General features: G+C 60.9%; 3 protein-coding genes across 3 annotated transcripts; 2 read left to right on the top strand and 1 right to left on the bottom strand.

The window, feature by feature from the left end:
- Nucleotides 1-3,709: 3,709 nt before the first annotated feature.
- Nucleotides 3,710-10,651, bottom strand: CHLRE_14g608300v5 (uncharacterized protein). The gene is made up of 8 exons (XM_043069923.1): nt 10,105-10,651; nt 9,883-10,005; nt 9,389-9,734; nt 8,579-9,120; nt 8,424-8,498; nt 7,882-8,311; nt 6,853-7,734; nt 3,710-6,762 (listed from the first exon to the last, which is right to left on the bottom strand). Exons 1-8 carry the CDS (start codon nt 10,255-10,257, stop codon nt 4,301-4,303), a joined length of 5,013 nt encoding a protein of 1,670 aa, XP_042916596.1. The 5' UTR covers nt 10,258-10,651; the 3' UTR covers nt 3,710-4,300.
- Nucleotides 10,652-10,761: 110 nt separating this feature from the next.
- CHLRE_14g608275v5 (uncharacterized protein) lies at nt 10,762-12,992 on the top strand. The gene is made up of 2 exons (XM_043069922.1): nt 10,762-11,054; nt 11,714-12,992. Exons 1-2 carry the CDS (start codon nt 10,802-10,804, stop codon nt 11,728-11,730), a joined length of 270 nt encoding a protein of 89 aa, XP_042916595.1. The 5' UTR covers nt 10,762-10,801; the 3' UTR covers nt 11,731-12,992.
- A 289-nt stretch (nt 12,993-13,281) lies between these two features.
- Nucleotides 13,282-16,615, top strand: CHLRE_14g608250v5 (uncharacterized protein). The gene is made up of 3 exons (XM_043069921.1): nt 13,282-14,283; nt 14,515-15,212; nt 15,952-16,615. Exon 1 carries the CDS (start codon nt 13,932-13,934, stop codon nt 14,280-14,282), a length of 351 nt encoding a protein of 116 aa, XP_042916594.1. The 5' UTR covers nt 13,282-13,931; the 3' UTR covers nt 14,283; nt 14,515-15,212; nt 15,952-16,615.

Raw genomic sequence — 16,615 nt, 5'->3', positions numbered from 1 at the left:
CGTCCGAAACTTGCCATCAACCGGAATCGAACATACAACCCTCAGACCCATAAGGAGTCCCGAGGACCGAACCATACTCGATACCAAATGTAAGGAACCTAGTTCCAAAACGGCATGCTCGTTACAACGAGGCCATGACACAGCTGGGTACCTACCCGCGGCAAATTGCGGGAATTATGGGGTGATCCAGAGGCCGTTATTATGCTGAAATGGGGTTAGGGGAACTTGCGCGGCCGAAGGCCGCGCAAATTGCGCAGAAGTTAGGCGCGTACCCAGCAAGTACGAGTACCCACCTTGCTGCCCCTGTCGCCCCACGCCCAGCTTGGGTCAATTATGCAGTGGATAGGAGCGGTGGCCCACGATACAGCAGCCACTGCAGCTCATAATTTGATTTAATATTTACGCAGTGCGTAGACAGGGGGCAGGGGAGCGAGGGCGAGGGCAAGGGGTCCAGCGGCGTGGTGTGGCGGCGACCAGCAGCCACCTTTACCACGCTGCAGGAGATGTATCTGTCCGGCCCAACACTTCTCTCCTTGCCCGGTAGGGCCACACATGAGTGTCCGAGGCAGAGGAGGTGTAGCGCCCACGCCCAGCAAGTAGAAGCATGGCAGGCCGGGCTCCCTGACCGCGTGTCTTGCCCACGGCTGCCCCCAGCAGTTTGTGACCCCGGCGGAGCACGCCGTGCCCTCCTTACCAACGTAAAAAATCAAGTGTTTTGTGCCAGGGATTTCCAAAATTTTTCCCGGGGGCTACGCCCCCGGAACCCCCCATAGTTAATGGAAAACAACACAGCAGTATTAACATCAGTGTTCGTGCCGCGAGCACTTGAAAACGATACCACATTGGCAATAAGTCAATAGTGTGCTGCCGATCCATAGAGCGAAGCCTTGTCGGCGAAGAACGCAACTTGGCAAATTTGCGCAGCCGCGCATTCCACGGCTTTCAGCCCCAGATACCGCCTACTACCATTTCTATAATGACTCCTAAGTTTGCTGCGACCTTGCTTGGGGTCATTAGAGCGCTACAAAGGGATTTGACGGTCGTGCTGACCGAACTTGCGCCGCGGACAGGCTCTAACACTGACAACAAGTAAAGAAGCGTCCGGTCGCATAAATGTAATTATGCTGGGCGTGCAAGACAGCCTAACAAAGTTGCGCACTAATTCCCGAATTAGCGCAAATTGCCATAGTCGCGAATTCACCCATGCCATGGCCCCTACCCCCTTGCGGGCAATTTTTTGATGGCTTGGCGTCTTCGCGGCCGGAGGCCGCGCGATTTTGACAAAATTAGGACTTGAAACCTGTAATTTCCTTAAGGATTTCGACATTCCCGACCCGAAAGGACCATTCTTTGATTCAGGCGACGGATGCAAACTTTCCTATCATGCACTGATGCCAGCAAAGAATCTGGACGTTTTGATTTGAAAGAGAATGTCGCCGCACCTGGTCGCAGGTCAGCGACCGCCAGCGGTGCTATGTATCTCCCACGTCTCTCCTGTTACAGAATCCTTGTTACAATACAGCTCAAATTTGAACAATAAGTGCAACTCCACCAGTCCAGCAGCGAATGCCAAGGACATGGTGGAGACAGCCGCTCGAGCTGGAAATCTCCTGAAAGCCTGCATCTTGACAGTCCATTTGGATCAAAGAATAGGAAACAAACAAATATGACGCACTGGCATGAGCCACATCTCCACCGGCGTCCCCTGGCCAACCCCTCCCTCTGGACCCCCTTCCACCACCGGTCACTCGTTCCACACCGAACTGTCCCAAATACTGTGATGCTGTCCCTGGTTCCTGAACACACCTATGCTCTGGTTGGATACCTGTGCCCATGCGGCGGCTGGGCTCGAGATTGTACCTTATGCGTGCGGGGGCGTGCTGCCCATGCCCCCACGCACACGCACACCCCTTCGCACACCTTCGCACACAAGTACGCATGCAGCTACCCGCCGCTTTCGCCCCGTGCTGCTGTCACACTGTGCCATGACTGACGTTGCTTCCTGGGGATGCTTGTGCCCAGGCGGCGGCTGGGCCGGTGGCTAAAGACTGTACCTTATGCGTGCGGGGGCGTGCCGCCCATGCCCCCACGCACACGCACACCCCTTCACACACCTTCGCACACCAGTGCGCGCGCAGCTACATGCCATCGCATTGTGCTATTACTGGCGTTGCTTCCTGGGGATGCCTGTGCCCAGGCGGCCGCTGGGCTGGTGGCTTAAGGCTATACCTTATGCGTGCTGGGGCGTGCCGCCCATGCCCCCACGCACACGCACACCCCTGTCACGCCAGGGCGTGGGACCGGACATGGCGTGGGACCGTGCCGGGAAAGCTGTGAAACCCGGGGTCAGAACCAGTGCGGCTGTCGAGTTGTGAGTCAGCACGTTACTAAGCAGGCACAACTCCCGTGTGCCGATTACCGTAGCAATGCTCTGTTTGGCCCTAACTGCCCGTAAGAGCTTGTGTGTTTGAGTGAGCTGGGTTTGTGCTGCTAGGTTATGCGGAGTGAGGAAGTTGCGTTATCCGCCAGTCTGACGCGCGGAGGCGGGCGGAATGAGGCGGAGACAGGTTTATCCGCCCCGGTAGCTCAAGACAAGCCGTCTTGTCTTGAACTATCTGGTACTACTTGCTGGTTAGTGATTTCAGAGACAACGACCATTTTACAATACTCGTGAATAGCACGAAGTGCACAGACAGAGCCGCCTCTGTAACTTTGAGGAGACAAGAACCGAGCACCCTTGATACGCACAGTAGTCTACGCGCTTAAGGGATAGCCATCAGGGCACGTTCTGTTAGCATCAGCACGCATCAGGGCGTGACACCCCTTCACACCCCTTCACACCCCTTCGCACACCTTCGCACACCAGTGCGCGCGCAGCTACCTGCCATCGCATTGTGCTATTACTGGCGTTGCTTCCTGGGGATGCCTGTGCCCAGGCGGCGGCTGGGCCGGTGGCGTAAGACTGTACCTCATGCGTGCGGGGGCGTGCTGCCCATGCCCCCACGCACACGCACACCCCTTCGCACACCTTCGCACACAAGTACGCATGCAGCTACCCGCCGCTTTCGCCCCGTGCTGCTGTCGCACTGTGCCATGACTGACGTTGCTTCCTGGGGATGCTTGTGCCCAGGCGGCGGCTGGGCCGGTGGCTAAAGACTGTACCTTATGCGTGCGGGGGCGTGCCGCCCATGCCCCCACGCACACGCACACCCCTTCACACACCTTCGCACACCAGTGCGCGCGCAGCTACCTGCCATCGCATTGTGCTATTACTGGCGTTGCTTCCTGGGGATGCCTGTGCCCAGGCGGCGGCTGGGCTGGTGGCTTAAGGCTATACCTTATGCGTGCTGGGGCGTGCCGCCCATGCCCCCACGCACACGCACACCCCTTCACACCCCTTCACACCCCTTCGCACACCTTCGCACACCAGTGCGCGCGCAGCTACCTGCCATCGCATTGTGCTATTACTGGCGTTGCTTCCTGGGGATGCCTGTGCCCAGGCGGCAGCTGGGCCGGTGGCGTAAGACTGTACCTCATGCGTGCGGGGGCGTGCTGCCCATGCCCCCACGCACACGCACACCCCTTCGCACACCTTCGCACACAAGTACGCATGCAGCTACCCGCCGCTGTCGCCCCGTGCTGCTGTCGCATTGTGCCATAACTGACGTTGCTTCCTGGGGATGCCTGTGCCCAGGCGGCGGCTGGGCCGGTGGCTTAAGAATGTACCTCATGCGTGGGGGGGGGCGTGCTGCCCATGCCCCCACGCACACCCATCCTTTCGCACACCTGCTCTGCGCAGTGCGCACGCTGCTACCACCGCTTTCGCCCCGTGCTACTGGTCCACGAACATAAGCGAGCCCGCCTCTCACTACTGCATGCCCCGCGCTGTCTGTCTAACCAGTCTGTCTAACCACATGTCAACGGCATGCATACCTATGCGTGCTGCACTGAACACACACCTTTGCACGTGCCCGGAGCGTGACGAATGCGCGTCAGCAAACTTCAAGCTTCAAGCCGCGCACTCCTGCCCTGCCGTTGCAAATTGTTTGCCATCTGCTGGATCAGCTGCACCCTACGGGACTTCACCAACCTGCCTTAACACTGTCCCCGGGGACTTCTTACATGTACGCGCACATGCACCCGTCTCTCCTGCTCTTCTCTCGCTGCCTAGTGCGCCCAACATCGGTCACCTGTAACCGGTCACCTGTGCCTGTCACACATTGTCACATGTAACTGCCTCCGCTGGCTTTCTCCTACGTTTGCACATTGGCGGTACTCGTTACTCAAGCGACCGTACAATTTACAGCCACTTGCCTCCTGACTTCTTGCGCCTGGTCTGGCAGACCGGGCACACGCCCTGGTCGTCACTAATCACCTGCCGCCCCGACTGCTTGGAGCACTGTGCGCACTTCCACCACCGCTGCCGCGCACAGCTGGTGCAGATGCCATCACCTGTGAGCAGCTTCTTGCCCTTGCTTCTGCAGTCGTTGCACGTGCTCAGGCACTCGCTGGCGGTTCTCCAGTGGTGCACATGGTCGAAGCCCGCTTTCTTGCAGTCCTTGCAGCGCCGTTTCCGTTGGTCCGTTGAGCCAACCGGCCGACCAGCCGTGCGCTTGCGTGGTGGCTCCCCGCTCGGATCCTCCTCGCTCGGCTGCGTGGAAGGGGCGGGCCGCTTGCCGCTGGCTGTGCCGCGTGGAACCGCCGCAGCCGCCACCAGGCCTGCACTCGGCATTGGCAGCTGTGCCGCCGCCAGCCTACACCCCCCGGACAACACCGCCGCGCCGAGCTGGCTGTCCACTTGCAGGCGCAAAGCGTGGAGCTGGTCGGGCGGGCCACTCAGCGCACCGCCACTGCTCGCCGCGCCGCCTGCCCCACCCGGCGGTGGCTGCAACAGCTGTGGCCACGCTGCCGCCGCCTGTGCCGCCACCTGTGCCGCTGCCTGCGCCGCCGCCTGTGCCGCTGCCTGCGCCTGCGCCGCTGCCTGCGCTGCCGCCTGTACCGCTGCCTGCGCCGCCGCCTGTGCTGCCGCTTGTGATGCCGCCGCCTGCGCTTGCCCTCCCGCCGCCACCGTGCCGAGCTGGCTGTCCACTTGCAGGCGCAAAGCGTGTAGCTGGTCGGGCGGGCCACTCAGCGCACCGCCACTGCTCGCCGCCCCGCCTGCCGCACCCGGCGCGTGATAAGGTGGCAGCAGCAGTTGCAACGGCTGCTGCTGCTGCACCGCCGCCGCCGCCGCCTGCCCTCCCGCCACCACCGCGCCGCCTGCCCCACCCGGCGCGTGATCAGGTGGCTGCAACAGCTGCTGCTGCTGCTGCTGCTCAGCCGCCTGCGCTTGCCCTCCCGCCGCCACCGTGCCGAGCTGGCTGTCCATTTGCAGGCGCAAAGCGTGTAGCTGGTCGGGCGGGCCAATCAGCGCACCGCCACTGCTCGCCGCCCCGCCTGCCGCACCCGGCACGTGATAAGGTGGCAGCAGCAGTTGCAACGGCTGCTGCTGCTGCACCGCCGCCGCCGCCTGCCCTCCCGCCACCACCGCGCCTCCTGCCCCACCCGGCGCGTGATCAGGTGGCTGCAACAGCTGCTGCTGCTGCTCAGCCGCCTGCGCTTGCCCTCCCGCCGCCACCGTGCCGAGCTGGCTGTCCATTTGCAGGCGCAAAGCGTGTAGCTGGTCGGGCGGGCCACTCAGCGCACCGCCACTGCTCGCTGCCCCGCCTGCCGCACCCGGCGCGTGATAAGGTGGCAGCAGCAGTTGCAACGGCTGCTGCTGCTGCACCGCCGCCGCCGCCTGCCCTCCCGCCACCACCGCGCCTCCTGCCCCACCCGGCGCGTGATCAGGTGGCTGCAACAGCTGCTGCTGCTGCTGCTCAGCCGCCTGCGCTTGCCCTCCCGCCGCCACCGTGCCGAGCTGGCTGTCCACTTGCAGGCGCAAGGCGTGTTGCTGGTCGGGCGGGCCACTCAGCGCACCGCCACTGCTCGCCGCCCCGCCTGCCGCACCCGGCGCGTGATAAGGTGGCAGCAGCAGTTGCAACGGCTGCTGCTGCTGCACCGCCGCCGCCGCCTGCCCTCCCGCCACCACCGCGCCGCCTGCCGCACCCGGCGCGTGATAAGGTGGCTGCAACAGCTGCTGCTGCTGCTGCTGCTCAGCCGCCACCGCGCCAAGCTGGCTGTCCGACACCGTGCTGCTATAGAACGAGGCCGCTGCCATCGGCAGCGGTCCCTGCCGTGCTGTGATGGCCGTGTGGGCGTACGTCATGTGTGCAACCTCCAAAGCTCGCGCGCTCTGGTCGTTGAACTCTTTCAACAGCCGCGACGTTTTGGGCGTCACGCCCGCATGGGCTAGCGTGGGCGACTGGATTAGCCGTGTATTCCACACTGTGGCCATCTCCTCGTAGTCCCGCCTGTGCTGCTGTCCGAGCTCTACGAAGAGCGCCTTCTCAGCTGGCGACTGTACAGGCTGTGCATGCTGGAACATGCTGAGCGTCGTCACCCGCACTGGCTGCTGCTGGCGGGGAGATGGCAGCGAGGGCGGCCAGTTGTCGGGGTCCCAGCCGCGCGTCCGGTCAGTCAGCAGCTGAAGTGCCTGCTGGCGCTGCTCAGCCAGCGCCAGGCTGCAGGCAGCCTCCGGGTCTGTTGAACCACGCAGCTGCGTTACTTGCTGTGCAAGCTGGCTCCGCAGCTGCGCAGACCAGACCAGCACGTCCTCCAAGTGCGGCCACGCCCGCTTCTCGATCCAGCCGAGGGCGCCCAGCAGGTTGAAGATGATGCGGCCTGCAAGGCCAGGCACACACACACAAGCTTAATACACCGTCCTTGCGTGTCCCAGAACAGCAATCCCACCCAACGTGTAAAGAGCCTCACCTGAACGGTCAGCCTGCTGGTTGCCGAGGTCGAGGGCCGCTGTTATCGCTTGCTTCAAGCTGAAGCCGCTGTTGTCGTACGCGGGCGGGCTGCTGCGAGCCTGCAGACTCGTGCCCGCCAGCCCAGCCGCTGCCGCCGCTGCTGCACCACTGTTGCCGTACGCGGGCGGGCTGTTGTGAGCCTGCAGGCTCGTGCCCGCCAGCCCCGCTGCTGCCGCCGCCGCTGCACTAGTGTTGTCGTGCGCCGGCGGGCTGCTCAGGCTCTTGCCCGCCAGCCCCGCCGCTGCCGCCGCCGCTGCGCTAACCCCAGCTGCTCCAACGAGGTCGGTGTTGGCGCCCACGCGCAGAGCATCTCGCCACGCGGACAGCTCCTCGTCTCGCACGACAGGCGCATCCACCTGCTCATCACCGCTACCCTCCCAGTCCTCCGCCCCGTCCGCGTCCTCGTCATCCAGCACACCCAGGTCCATGGGATCTGGTTGCTGCTTCAGCCCATTGACCAACGCACCGGTGACCTGCGCCTCCTGCCACTTGAAACCGAACAGCTCGACCGGCGCCTCTGCTGCCGCCCGCCGCCGCGCCTCCCATGTCCCGAAGGGCTCTGCACCCTTCGGGAAACAGGAGTTGATGCGGGTCACGAGGCTGAGGTCATAGAAGTGCGGCGGAAGGGCTGGGTCAACGGGCTGGCGCCGGCGGGCTGCTTGGTCGATGTTGCTGCGGGCCAGGAAGTCCAGCGTCATGTGGTCGCAGAGCCCCGGGGCTACTGGACCTTGCAGCAGGCCGTTGTAGCGGCGGTTGAGGTTTTCAACTTGACTGGTCGTCCGGATGCTGCGCCAGTGGCCGGTTTCGTCCATGTAGTACATCTTCTCGAGCGGGAACGGGTCTGGATGTGAGAAAGATGCAAAACAAGTAAGACACAGCATAGGAGCAGGTCCCTGCACACCATAATCAGATACAACGCCCGCCCGCACAGATGCGCCCTTACACCTACACACCCCAACCCACGCGCCGTCACCATAAGCAACCTCACCAGAGATCATATCGCGTCCATTCGCAACCAGAGCCATCTGGTTGGCGAGCACCTTTTCCACGGAAGCCGTGATGAAGTCGGCGCCGCCGTCCATCTGCTTGAACTGCTGCAGCAACTTCTTGACGTTGTCCAGCACATCCCGGCCGCTGGAAATGTACTTGCGCGCCCGACGCCGCACCTCCTGCTCTGAAAAGCCGCGTAGAGAGAGCTCCTTGACATCCGACGCCACGGCAGGCAGCAGGATCTCGGACAGACGCAAGCTGAAGGTGTTGCGCAGCTTGTGTGTCCGCGGCACCGCCTCCATGAAGCGCCTCTTCAGGTGGTAGGTGTCCTGCTTGACCATCACGCCACCACTCACATCGGTGTCGATGATGGCGCGCCACACCCGCTCAGTTTGCGCGGCGTTGTCCACGTACACGCACCGAATTGGCTGTTGGAAAGAACGGGTAGAATTGGAGCGATCAATCCTGTGCCGCACTGGTAACACACTGCTGCACACCTGGCAGGCGGCCTTCCCAATGTAACGCAATTCACCCACTCACCTCACCCAGGGCGATGGCGCGCTTGCTCATGCGGTGCAGCTCCTCTCGCAAGTCCCACACCGACGTGGAAGAGACCTGTAAACCAAGAAGACCACACGCATACGTTTGCGGCTACAAAACACCATCACAAAACACATGAGACCGAACCCACGCACCTGCCACACACCCATAACCTCCGAAGCTCCGTTGAGGGCCCAGGCCGTGCCGATGCACGCCTTGGAGGAATCACCCAATCGGACCAGCTTGGAGGGCTTGTGGCAGTGGTCGAACTTGAGCACGTTGTAACGTGCAGGCGTGGTTGTGAGCATAGCGTGCGCCTGTTCACGCCGTGCATCACTGAAGTTGCTGGTCTGGTAGGCGGTGGAGTAGTACTGGCCCGTGGGGACACCACGGGGCCCCGTGAAGAGGCCAGACAGGAACTGCGGTGCCGAGGATGGGTTGTATGCACGTTGGATGTTGGGGCGAATCGTTTGCAAGCTTGCATACTGGAGGGCGTGCCGCATGAGGCGGCTACTGTGGCACTCGGCCACACCCTCAGCGAAGTCGTTGAACGAGCGCCCTTCACAGATGTCGCGCTCCATGGCGGTCTTGACAGTGGTACTGATGCCGGCCTTACGGGTGAGGTAGCACGGCACGCGCTCTCTGAAGAACGGCGGCATCGCCGATAGCACGTCCGGGTCCGTTGCCATGAAGCAGCCTGGCGCAGGAGGGCGTGGACACAGGGTGGGGATTTGTGTGTATGCCGTGGCAGGTCGCAGCAGGGCGCCTGCCCGCCCGCAGACTTGCCGGGCGCACAGTCAATGCAGCAATGACAGGGCTCCTGAAACACACCAGTGCACAGCACCAACGCCCGACCGTCCACCGTTACCCGCCTGCCCAGCCACGCCCAAGAAGCCAAGCCCATAAACTGCCTGCTCGCCCGCACCGCCGCCCACCCGTCACGGGCCCCAATGAAGTGAACTCACGTCCACAGCCCTTAGCCTGGCCCGCGCTCTTGCTTGCAGAGCAGCGATACTGGCGAGCCCTCACGTAGTGGTCTTGGTCCATGTCCACAAACCGCCGTGGCTTCTGCGCCCAGCCGCTGGAGTTCACGTGCGCCGCTGCCGCCGCCGCCCGGGCCAGCTCGCTGCCCTTCCCCTTACTGTAGCAGTTTGGGCACGGCGGCATAGCCTTGCCATACAGGTCCAGCAGCTGGTCCGGGTAGAATAGGTCCCAAGCGATGAAGTAGATCTTGGTGCCCGAGAAGCGGACGAGGTCAGGGCTGAAGGAGGGGTCTTTCCGCGCGGCAACCAGCATGGCGTCGGGGACTGCCTGGGGATGACAAGCAGCGGCAGATTTGGGTGTGTCAGGCTCCAGCAATATTCAGCACCAGCTAAGTCCTTGCAGCTCCCTATACAGTTAAACCGTGCTCTTCCATAGCCCGTCTAAAGCCCATGAGCCCTGTGGTGGCAGCACGTACCCAGTACATCTGCGCCCAGGTTGCCATGATCTTCTTCTTCTCATCCGCGCTGGCCCCCTTCTTCGGCATGTACTTATCAATGATCTCCGTTGAGAACTTCACAATGAAGTCCGGGCAGTAATCCTACACGGGAGGGGCAGGAAGAAGGGCACGGAGTGTCCAGACATGTCGAACGCATCCCACCGATCCCCTGGACACCCTTACCACCCCAACCCCACCAACCTCGCCGCGGCTTCCGTCCCCGTCCTCCCCGGCCGCTGACGGGCCAGACGCCCCGCCTGCAACGCCACTAGCAGAACCAGCGGCCCGTCCAGCAACTCCACCGGCCGCGGAGCCCGACGCGTCGTCGGTGCCAGCATCGCCACCCGATGCCATGGCTGTCACAGGCAACATGGCCAGAAAGCCAGCTGCGACATGCAGGAGGCCATTGGCTGATGCAAAAGGGCCGCTTGCATAAGGGCCGCGGCTCTCGCTGCTCGCACAGCTGCTCGCGAGCGATGGGCTTGCTGCGGAAAAGCCAAAGCCAGCTGTGCCATAATGGCCTGAGAATGTGTCGTAATCTGGATAGCGATAATTGCTATATAGTTGCTGTGTGGCCTGCTCCCGCGACCGCGACAACAGTGGTTGCCCAACATCGCCTAAACTTGCAGCAGCGAGTGGAGCAGTACGTAGAATTGGTTCGGAACATGACTTAGCAGAGCGCACTAGGGCGCGAAGGGAGCGCGCTAGGGCCATCCTTGTGCTTGGCAACAGCTTGTGGCGCCTAAGGGCTAGGATGTGTGCATGAAGCAACGTGTATAAGCTGAACTAATGATACATGCAAACGGAGGTGGAACTCGCCAGGGTCGAAAGAATGCCAATCGTATTGAAAGAATTCATGCCAAGCCATGAAGAATGCCCCCTTGCGACGGGCAACGGCATGTCTTCGGCGGTCACCATCGGCGTGCGCTGCTTCAGCAACGCCTGGAACGAGGAGAACTGGACCCCCGCGTCAGTCGCGGCTGAGATCACGGCTGCCGAGCGCTCGCTCAAGCAGGCGCAGGAGCGCGACGCCAGGTCGGGTGGCGGTGGCGGTGGCAGCGGCGGTCGCGACAGTCGCGACGGTGACCGCCGGGACGGCGACCGCGACCGCCGCGACAGTGACCGCCGTGGCAGCGGAAGCGACTACCGTAGTGTCCAAAAGTTTTCGGCACCAATATTTCGGGATGGCATACCGAAAGTGCGTGCCGTAACAATTATGGCCTTGCCGAGAGGGGGGTACGCCCCGAAAGTTAAAGTTAACAGCGTTTCAAAGAGTATTTAGGCGGAAATCTCAAAAAATCGCCTAGGGTGGTGGGGGATGGCGGGGGGGCCAGTGCGGGGCCCGCAAGCGCAACGTGCACGGCACGAACGTGAACGGCACGAACCTCCATGCGGGCTGCCGCCCGGGCGGGCTTATACCTGCCCGGGAATAGTACATAGTATATACATATACAAAGTCCCAGCCTACAAATGGCAGCCCGCGGCCCTTCCGGCGCCGGGGTGCAGCGCACGTTGTTTCAAACGGGCATGCACCTTTTGCCGCCGGGCGCACCAGTCAGCGAACGCGCCGGAATCAAACCTGTGACGCTACACCCAGATCTTGTAGCGCAAATGCTGTGCGTGCATTTTTAAAAATCTGAGCCGACCCGAAAGTGAATTCGGTATGGAAATAGGTCCTCCCGGCGCCCCGAAACTTAAAATTTTCAAGTTTAATATCGACTACTTTTTTACCCCTCCCCGAACTTTAAAAAACCGAAAACTTTTGGACACTACGGTACATAATAATAATAATTACAACGCCGGCCCATAGGGCCTGGCATGGATTAACGGGGCAAGGTGACTAGGGCGAGAGGGCCCGCCCCCCTCACGCTGACGTCTCACCACGAAAGAGTCACAACCTCCGAAACTACAACCTCCAAGTCCTAGGCCGCTCTTCAAAGTCCACTACATCCGAGCCTGCACCCCTAGCATATCGAGCTAGGGAAACGCCGCGTTGTAGTAGTGGAGCACTGCCAGTTCGTGCAAACCGAGGAGCCATGGCGCTCCTCCTCGAGCCTTGGATCTTGAGCCTTGTCTTGAACCTTGGACCTCGCCACTAAATCGAACTTCTGCACCACGACCTTTCTAGGTTGCAGCGGGCATAAGCCCGCAATTGCCACTGAGGGCAATTACCTATCGTTCGTGGGATCACCAATCGGTTTCGCACCAATCTTTCGCCTTTTGCATAATTGGGCTTTTATCCGGATTCGTACCCGGGTCCCTTCTGCCGTCAGGATGAGTCAAATCGCTAACTGAGTTAGCGATCCGGTGATCGCGGAGGCGACTACAAGAGGCGGAAAGGCGGCCATTGAGGAGCAGCTAGCGGCGAGGCAGGGCGGGGGCCAGCGTGGAGCAGCGAGGCGTGGTGCTCGCCGGCGGAGGGGAGTCGTCCGGGCCTTTTTTCTCGCTCGTGGCTCGCCACGTTGCCCGCAAGAAGACGTGCCCGCGTGCACAGGGCCTCTGCCCTTACGATTGTGAACTGTTTCGGCAATTCGCATGCTGAAGTTGATCGGTGGAGCGCAATTCGTTGGACCCCTGTCGCAATGCGCCTTCTGCGCGTTTATGATCTTTCGTTGTTTGGGTCATGTTGCACTCGGCAATTGACGGTCGGTCTCTGCTCTCACAGTCGTGCGTGACGGACGGCCTTCCATGGGCATCGACACATGTGTTTCGTTGACTCGCTGATTCTGTTGTTCGTCCTTTATGGGAGAGGCCGCTTATCGTGATTATTCTCGAGAATCTTTTGGCCATGCTGTTTTGGCTGGGCTTTAGGCCTTGGAGGAGGTCACTTGGTGATGGTGCGTGTCGGTGCCACCTCGGCAGGAATCCTGGCACAACTCTGTAGCCCCGTGTGGTCCCTCGTCCCCTCGCCCTCATCCCTACGGGTCGGGAACCTTTCTCAGCCAGCCAGACCAGCGGGAGGGCTGGTAGTCCCAAACAGCCCCAGTTCGTTCAGCTCAGTTTCGCTTGGTCACTATCACTTGCTTAGCCAGCGCTCGCCATCCCGCCCTCGCCCCGCGCTTAAAACGGGTCTGTAACCATGCTTAGCTCTTGGTGGGAGCAGCTAGAGGAGGAGGCGCTGCAGCAGGAGGCTCAGGACGTGCAGGCTCGCTATGCCGGCCAGTTCGCCTTGCAGCGCACAGCACTGAACGTCTCAACTACTCATTGCGCTGGTTGCGCTGGCGCCGGCTGTCCGGCGGGCTGAAAGAGCGGACGGCGCGCGCTGTGGCTGAGGCGTGTGCGCTGGGCAGGTGCCGAGCAAGCAGCACGAGTGTGTCACTTCCTGGAGACCTAGCTGCAATACAAGAATAGCTTACTGCGCATCCTCATGCGTAAATAATTTATACAATTAATTTAACCTGCTGTTTAAGTATGAAGCGATGGGGGCGCGACCCCCCAGACCAAAACGAGGCGACCTTTGCCAAATCCGCACTGTGTTCGCTGCTCTCAACTTAAGACGAAGTCTTGAACGATACACAAATAACTCAGCCTTTTAGGGCAGACATCTGGGCCACTACTCGAAGACGCTTGCATCCCTACTTGTCGCGCCCGGCGAGGCGTTCTTCGTTTGTCTAGATATTTCATGTTGCTCAAATGTCGGGCTTGTCAGATGAATACGATAACGTGCTCGACTGTTAAAGCCATGCTCGCGGGTACCCGAAAGCGACCAAACCCCAAAGAGAGCCTTTCGGCAGGGCCTTTCACTTGCCTCAGACCTGCGCCTCGTAAACCTCTGCCCAAACAATGACATTTTGTATACGGGAGAGGACAATCGGACGAGAAGAGGACTTGCACGCTTGCACGCTTGCAGAGTGGCGAGGGCGCAAGAATTGCACTGAACGCGCGGGACTTCAATTTGGTGTATTATATTATCATATCATATGCTTAAATATTTATGTCAAGCTCTTTAAAGCACACTTGACTTCCATTCCCGATTTTGTTGCATGGGCGCCTCGTTTTGGTCTGGGGGGTCGGGGCGTCCACGCAGTATGAAGGCCTGCTACCCTGCACGCCTAACTCGCGGCACAGCAACCCCCCGCTGTGTTCTCATCGCTCACAAACAGCCGCAGCATCAGAAGTGCGTCACGGGCAAGGCATTGCCACCAGATGCCGCGCCTGCTGTGCTGGAGACGCGCAACAAGCTCATCTCGTCTGGAATTCCCGACGCGCAAGTTGACGCCATCCTAGCCAACTTCATCCCATCCCACTCCAGCGTTGCAACTAAGGAAGGCATCAAGGAGCTGCGGCTCTACCTCTTTCTCCTGTTGGTCCTGAGCGTCACTCCCCAGAGCCCGCTCGGGACACTGGTCGCGGCTCTCTGGGAGGTGGTCAAACCGTGAGGTACGCTGCCGGGTGGAATTGCGTCGTCGCAGTGGCGCTACGTGGAAAAGCGGGGTTGTGAACCGGAATTGCAGCCCGCGAGCCCGCAAGTTGAGTTGAACCCTCTGTCAGGAATCCTGGGCCTCTCAACATTCTAGTCCTGCATAACGCATCAGAACGTCGGCACACCTGCTGCTACCTCCCCTGCGGCCCCTGCGGAAGCTGACGGTGTTGTGTTGTGCTCCCCCGCAGCCCACCCGGGCCACCCGAGAGGACCCCGGCTGCTGCGTCCAGGATGCGGTGCGCTACTGCCCTGCAACATGCAGCTGGAGACCCATTTACGCGCATGTGGAGCAGCAGCTAGCACAGCTGTGGTCTTGCATCAATTACAACGATGGACCTGAACCCCTGGACCTGAAGGACAGGCTGCGCGTGGTTATGTGTCGGAGTTGGGAAGGTGCGCTGTTCGGCTGGGTATTCGTGGAGGGCAGGTGCCACCCATGCGGTGGCTGTGCGAAAGCGTGGTTCGGTGTTGCGTACCCTTCAGCGAGTCGATGTGTTGCTGTGTTGCACACATCGTCACGGCCGTCACAGGGTTTTGGAGGCGCCTGCACGAATTCGCAGGCCTAGGGTTACCGCGGAAGGGATGGCAGGACGTGTGCGCAGGGCACCCTCTGCGAGCGGTGCAGAATGGACGCATCAGGGTGCGCCAGCCCGAAAACTAACGTAGCGGAACTAGAGTCACGGTGTGCCGCCGCCGCGGTGTGCTTGGCGTCTTATTGGTCGGTTTGTTGCAGCTCGCAACCGCTGGAACGAGCGGGGTGTTACTGTTAGTGCGGTGCTTTGTGTGTTTTGTTTGAGAGCGAGGGGTTGCCCTCCTAGGCTTCCAGGGGACTGGCTTGTTTGCGGTGTGCTCAGCTTAGCCTGTCCCGTGTGCGGTGGCTTTTTGCGTTGGCTTGCCCCTTCTCCCGAAGGGGGAGGGGCAATAGCCATTGCGGTCGCATCGAGCTCGCCGCGGGGGGCCCTCCCGGTTATTCCAGTTTTGACTTGAGTTATAACCTTGAAACCCGAGCGCAGCGAAATTTGTCGTGCAAATAATGCGCCTTTCTATGTATGTATTGCAAAGCGTAACATTATGAAAACGCAAGCCCAGAGCGGGGTAAACGCACAAGCGCAGCGTTTGCATTAGAGCTCCAGCGCAACATACAATATATCACAAATTGTATCGATAATCAAGGCTCCCGGCACGGAAGGACGCAAGACGGAGGAGTCGACGCGTTGGAGGATCCTGGAAATTGCGCGCGAAAGCGCGAGGCGCAAAAGGTTGGCGCTATCTGTTTTAGTTTCCCCGTAATGACGAATGCCGCGTTCTGTATTCTGCTCGCACATCACCCGGCACATCGGCGTTACTCTCGCCCGCTGGCTTCCACGCCCTGAGTCTGTGCCCCCGCTGAGTCCGAGCCCCCATCCCCGCTCACTTACCCACCCCCAGCCCGCGGCGCCCTGAGCTACCGAAGGCAATATCATGACCGGTAGTATGGCTGCTCGCAGCCCCCAGCAGACCTATATGATACTTCCACCATCCGCCAGTCCATCCCACCCCACCCCATCCCCACACCGCATTCCGGGGCGCACGGCATGGAGCGCCCTGAGGGGGGAGGGGCAAGCCGGAGTACTGCGTAGCGGTAGGTGTTTTTGCCGGCTTGGGAAGTAGGTGCTAGCCGAACGGTGGTAAAGTGGACACGGTGGCTCCTGGGAATTGAGCGGGGTTTTTTCTTTCTTGCTGTCTGGTTGGCCTGCTGCCTGCTGCACTAGTGCTTGATAGCTGGGCGCGACTGGGCACATATGGCGGGCGGTGCCTTTACCAACCGACCCCGGCTATGTCCGGGAGATGAGGCTAGTATCGGAACCTTCGGCCTCAGACGGAGGACGTGGCGTGGCGGCACAGCCCACTTTTCCCTTGCAAGGGAGAGCCACCTTTTCTTGTCTTTCTTGCTGTGGAGGTGTTTGTGCGCGATGTGTGCGAGCGAGCTGCCTGTTCTTGTTCTTGTGCGTTCTACGTCTGACCTGTGGGGTCAGGCGCCCTGTGTTCACGGCGGTCAAGCGTCTTGGATGTTTTGACCGCCGTAGGCTCGGTTTGTGTGCGCCGGTCAGGTTTCGGCGCTCTCGCCAGTCCTACAAGACTGGTAGGCTGCAGCGGCCGTGTTTCGGGCCCGGGTCAGAGGTCTCCCCGCAGCTGTAACATAACACATATCGTCGATACACCGTGTAGTTTCGAGAATGAAAAAGCTGGCCGAGACTGCTCTTCAGCTTGAAGTTGGAGTCGGGCTTCTCGTTGCAATGCTGCCCCTTC

The sequence above is a fragment of the Chlamydomonas reinhardtii genome, chromosome 14 (assembly GCF_000002595.2).
Source record: "Chlamydomonas reinhardtii strain CC-503 cw92 mt+ chromosome 14, whole genome shotgun sequence".
Taxonomy (NCBI): domain Eukaryota; kingdom Viridiplantae; phylum Chlorophyta; class Chlorophyceae; order Chlamydomonadales; family Chlamydomonadaceae; genus Chlamydomonas; species Chlamydomonas reinhardtii.
Note: the sequence above shows the minus strand (reverse complement) of the source record. Positions and strands in the feature narration are given on the sequence as shown.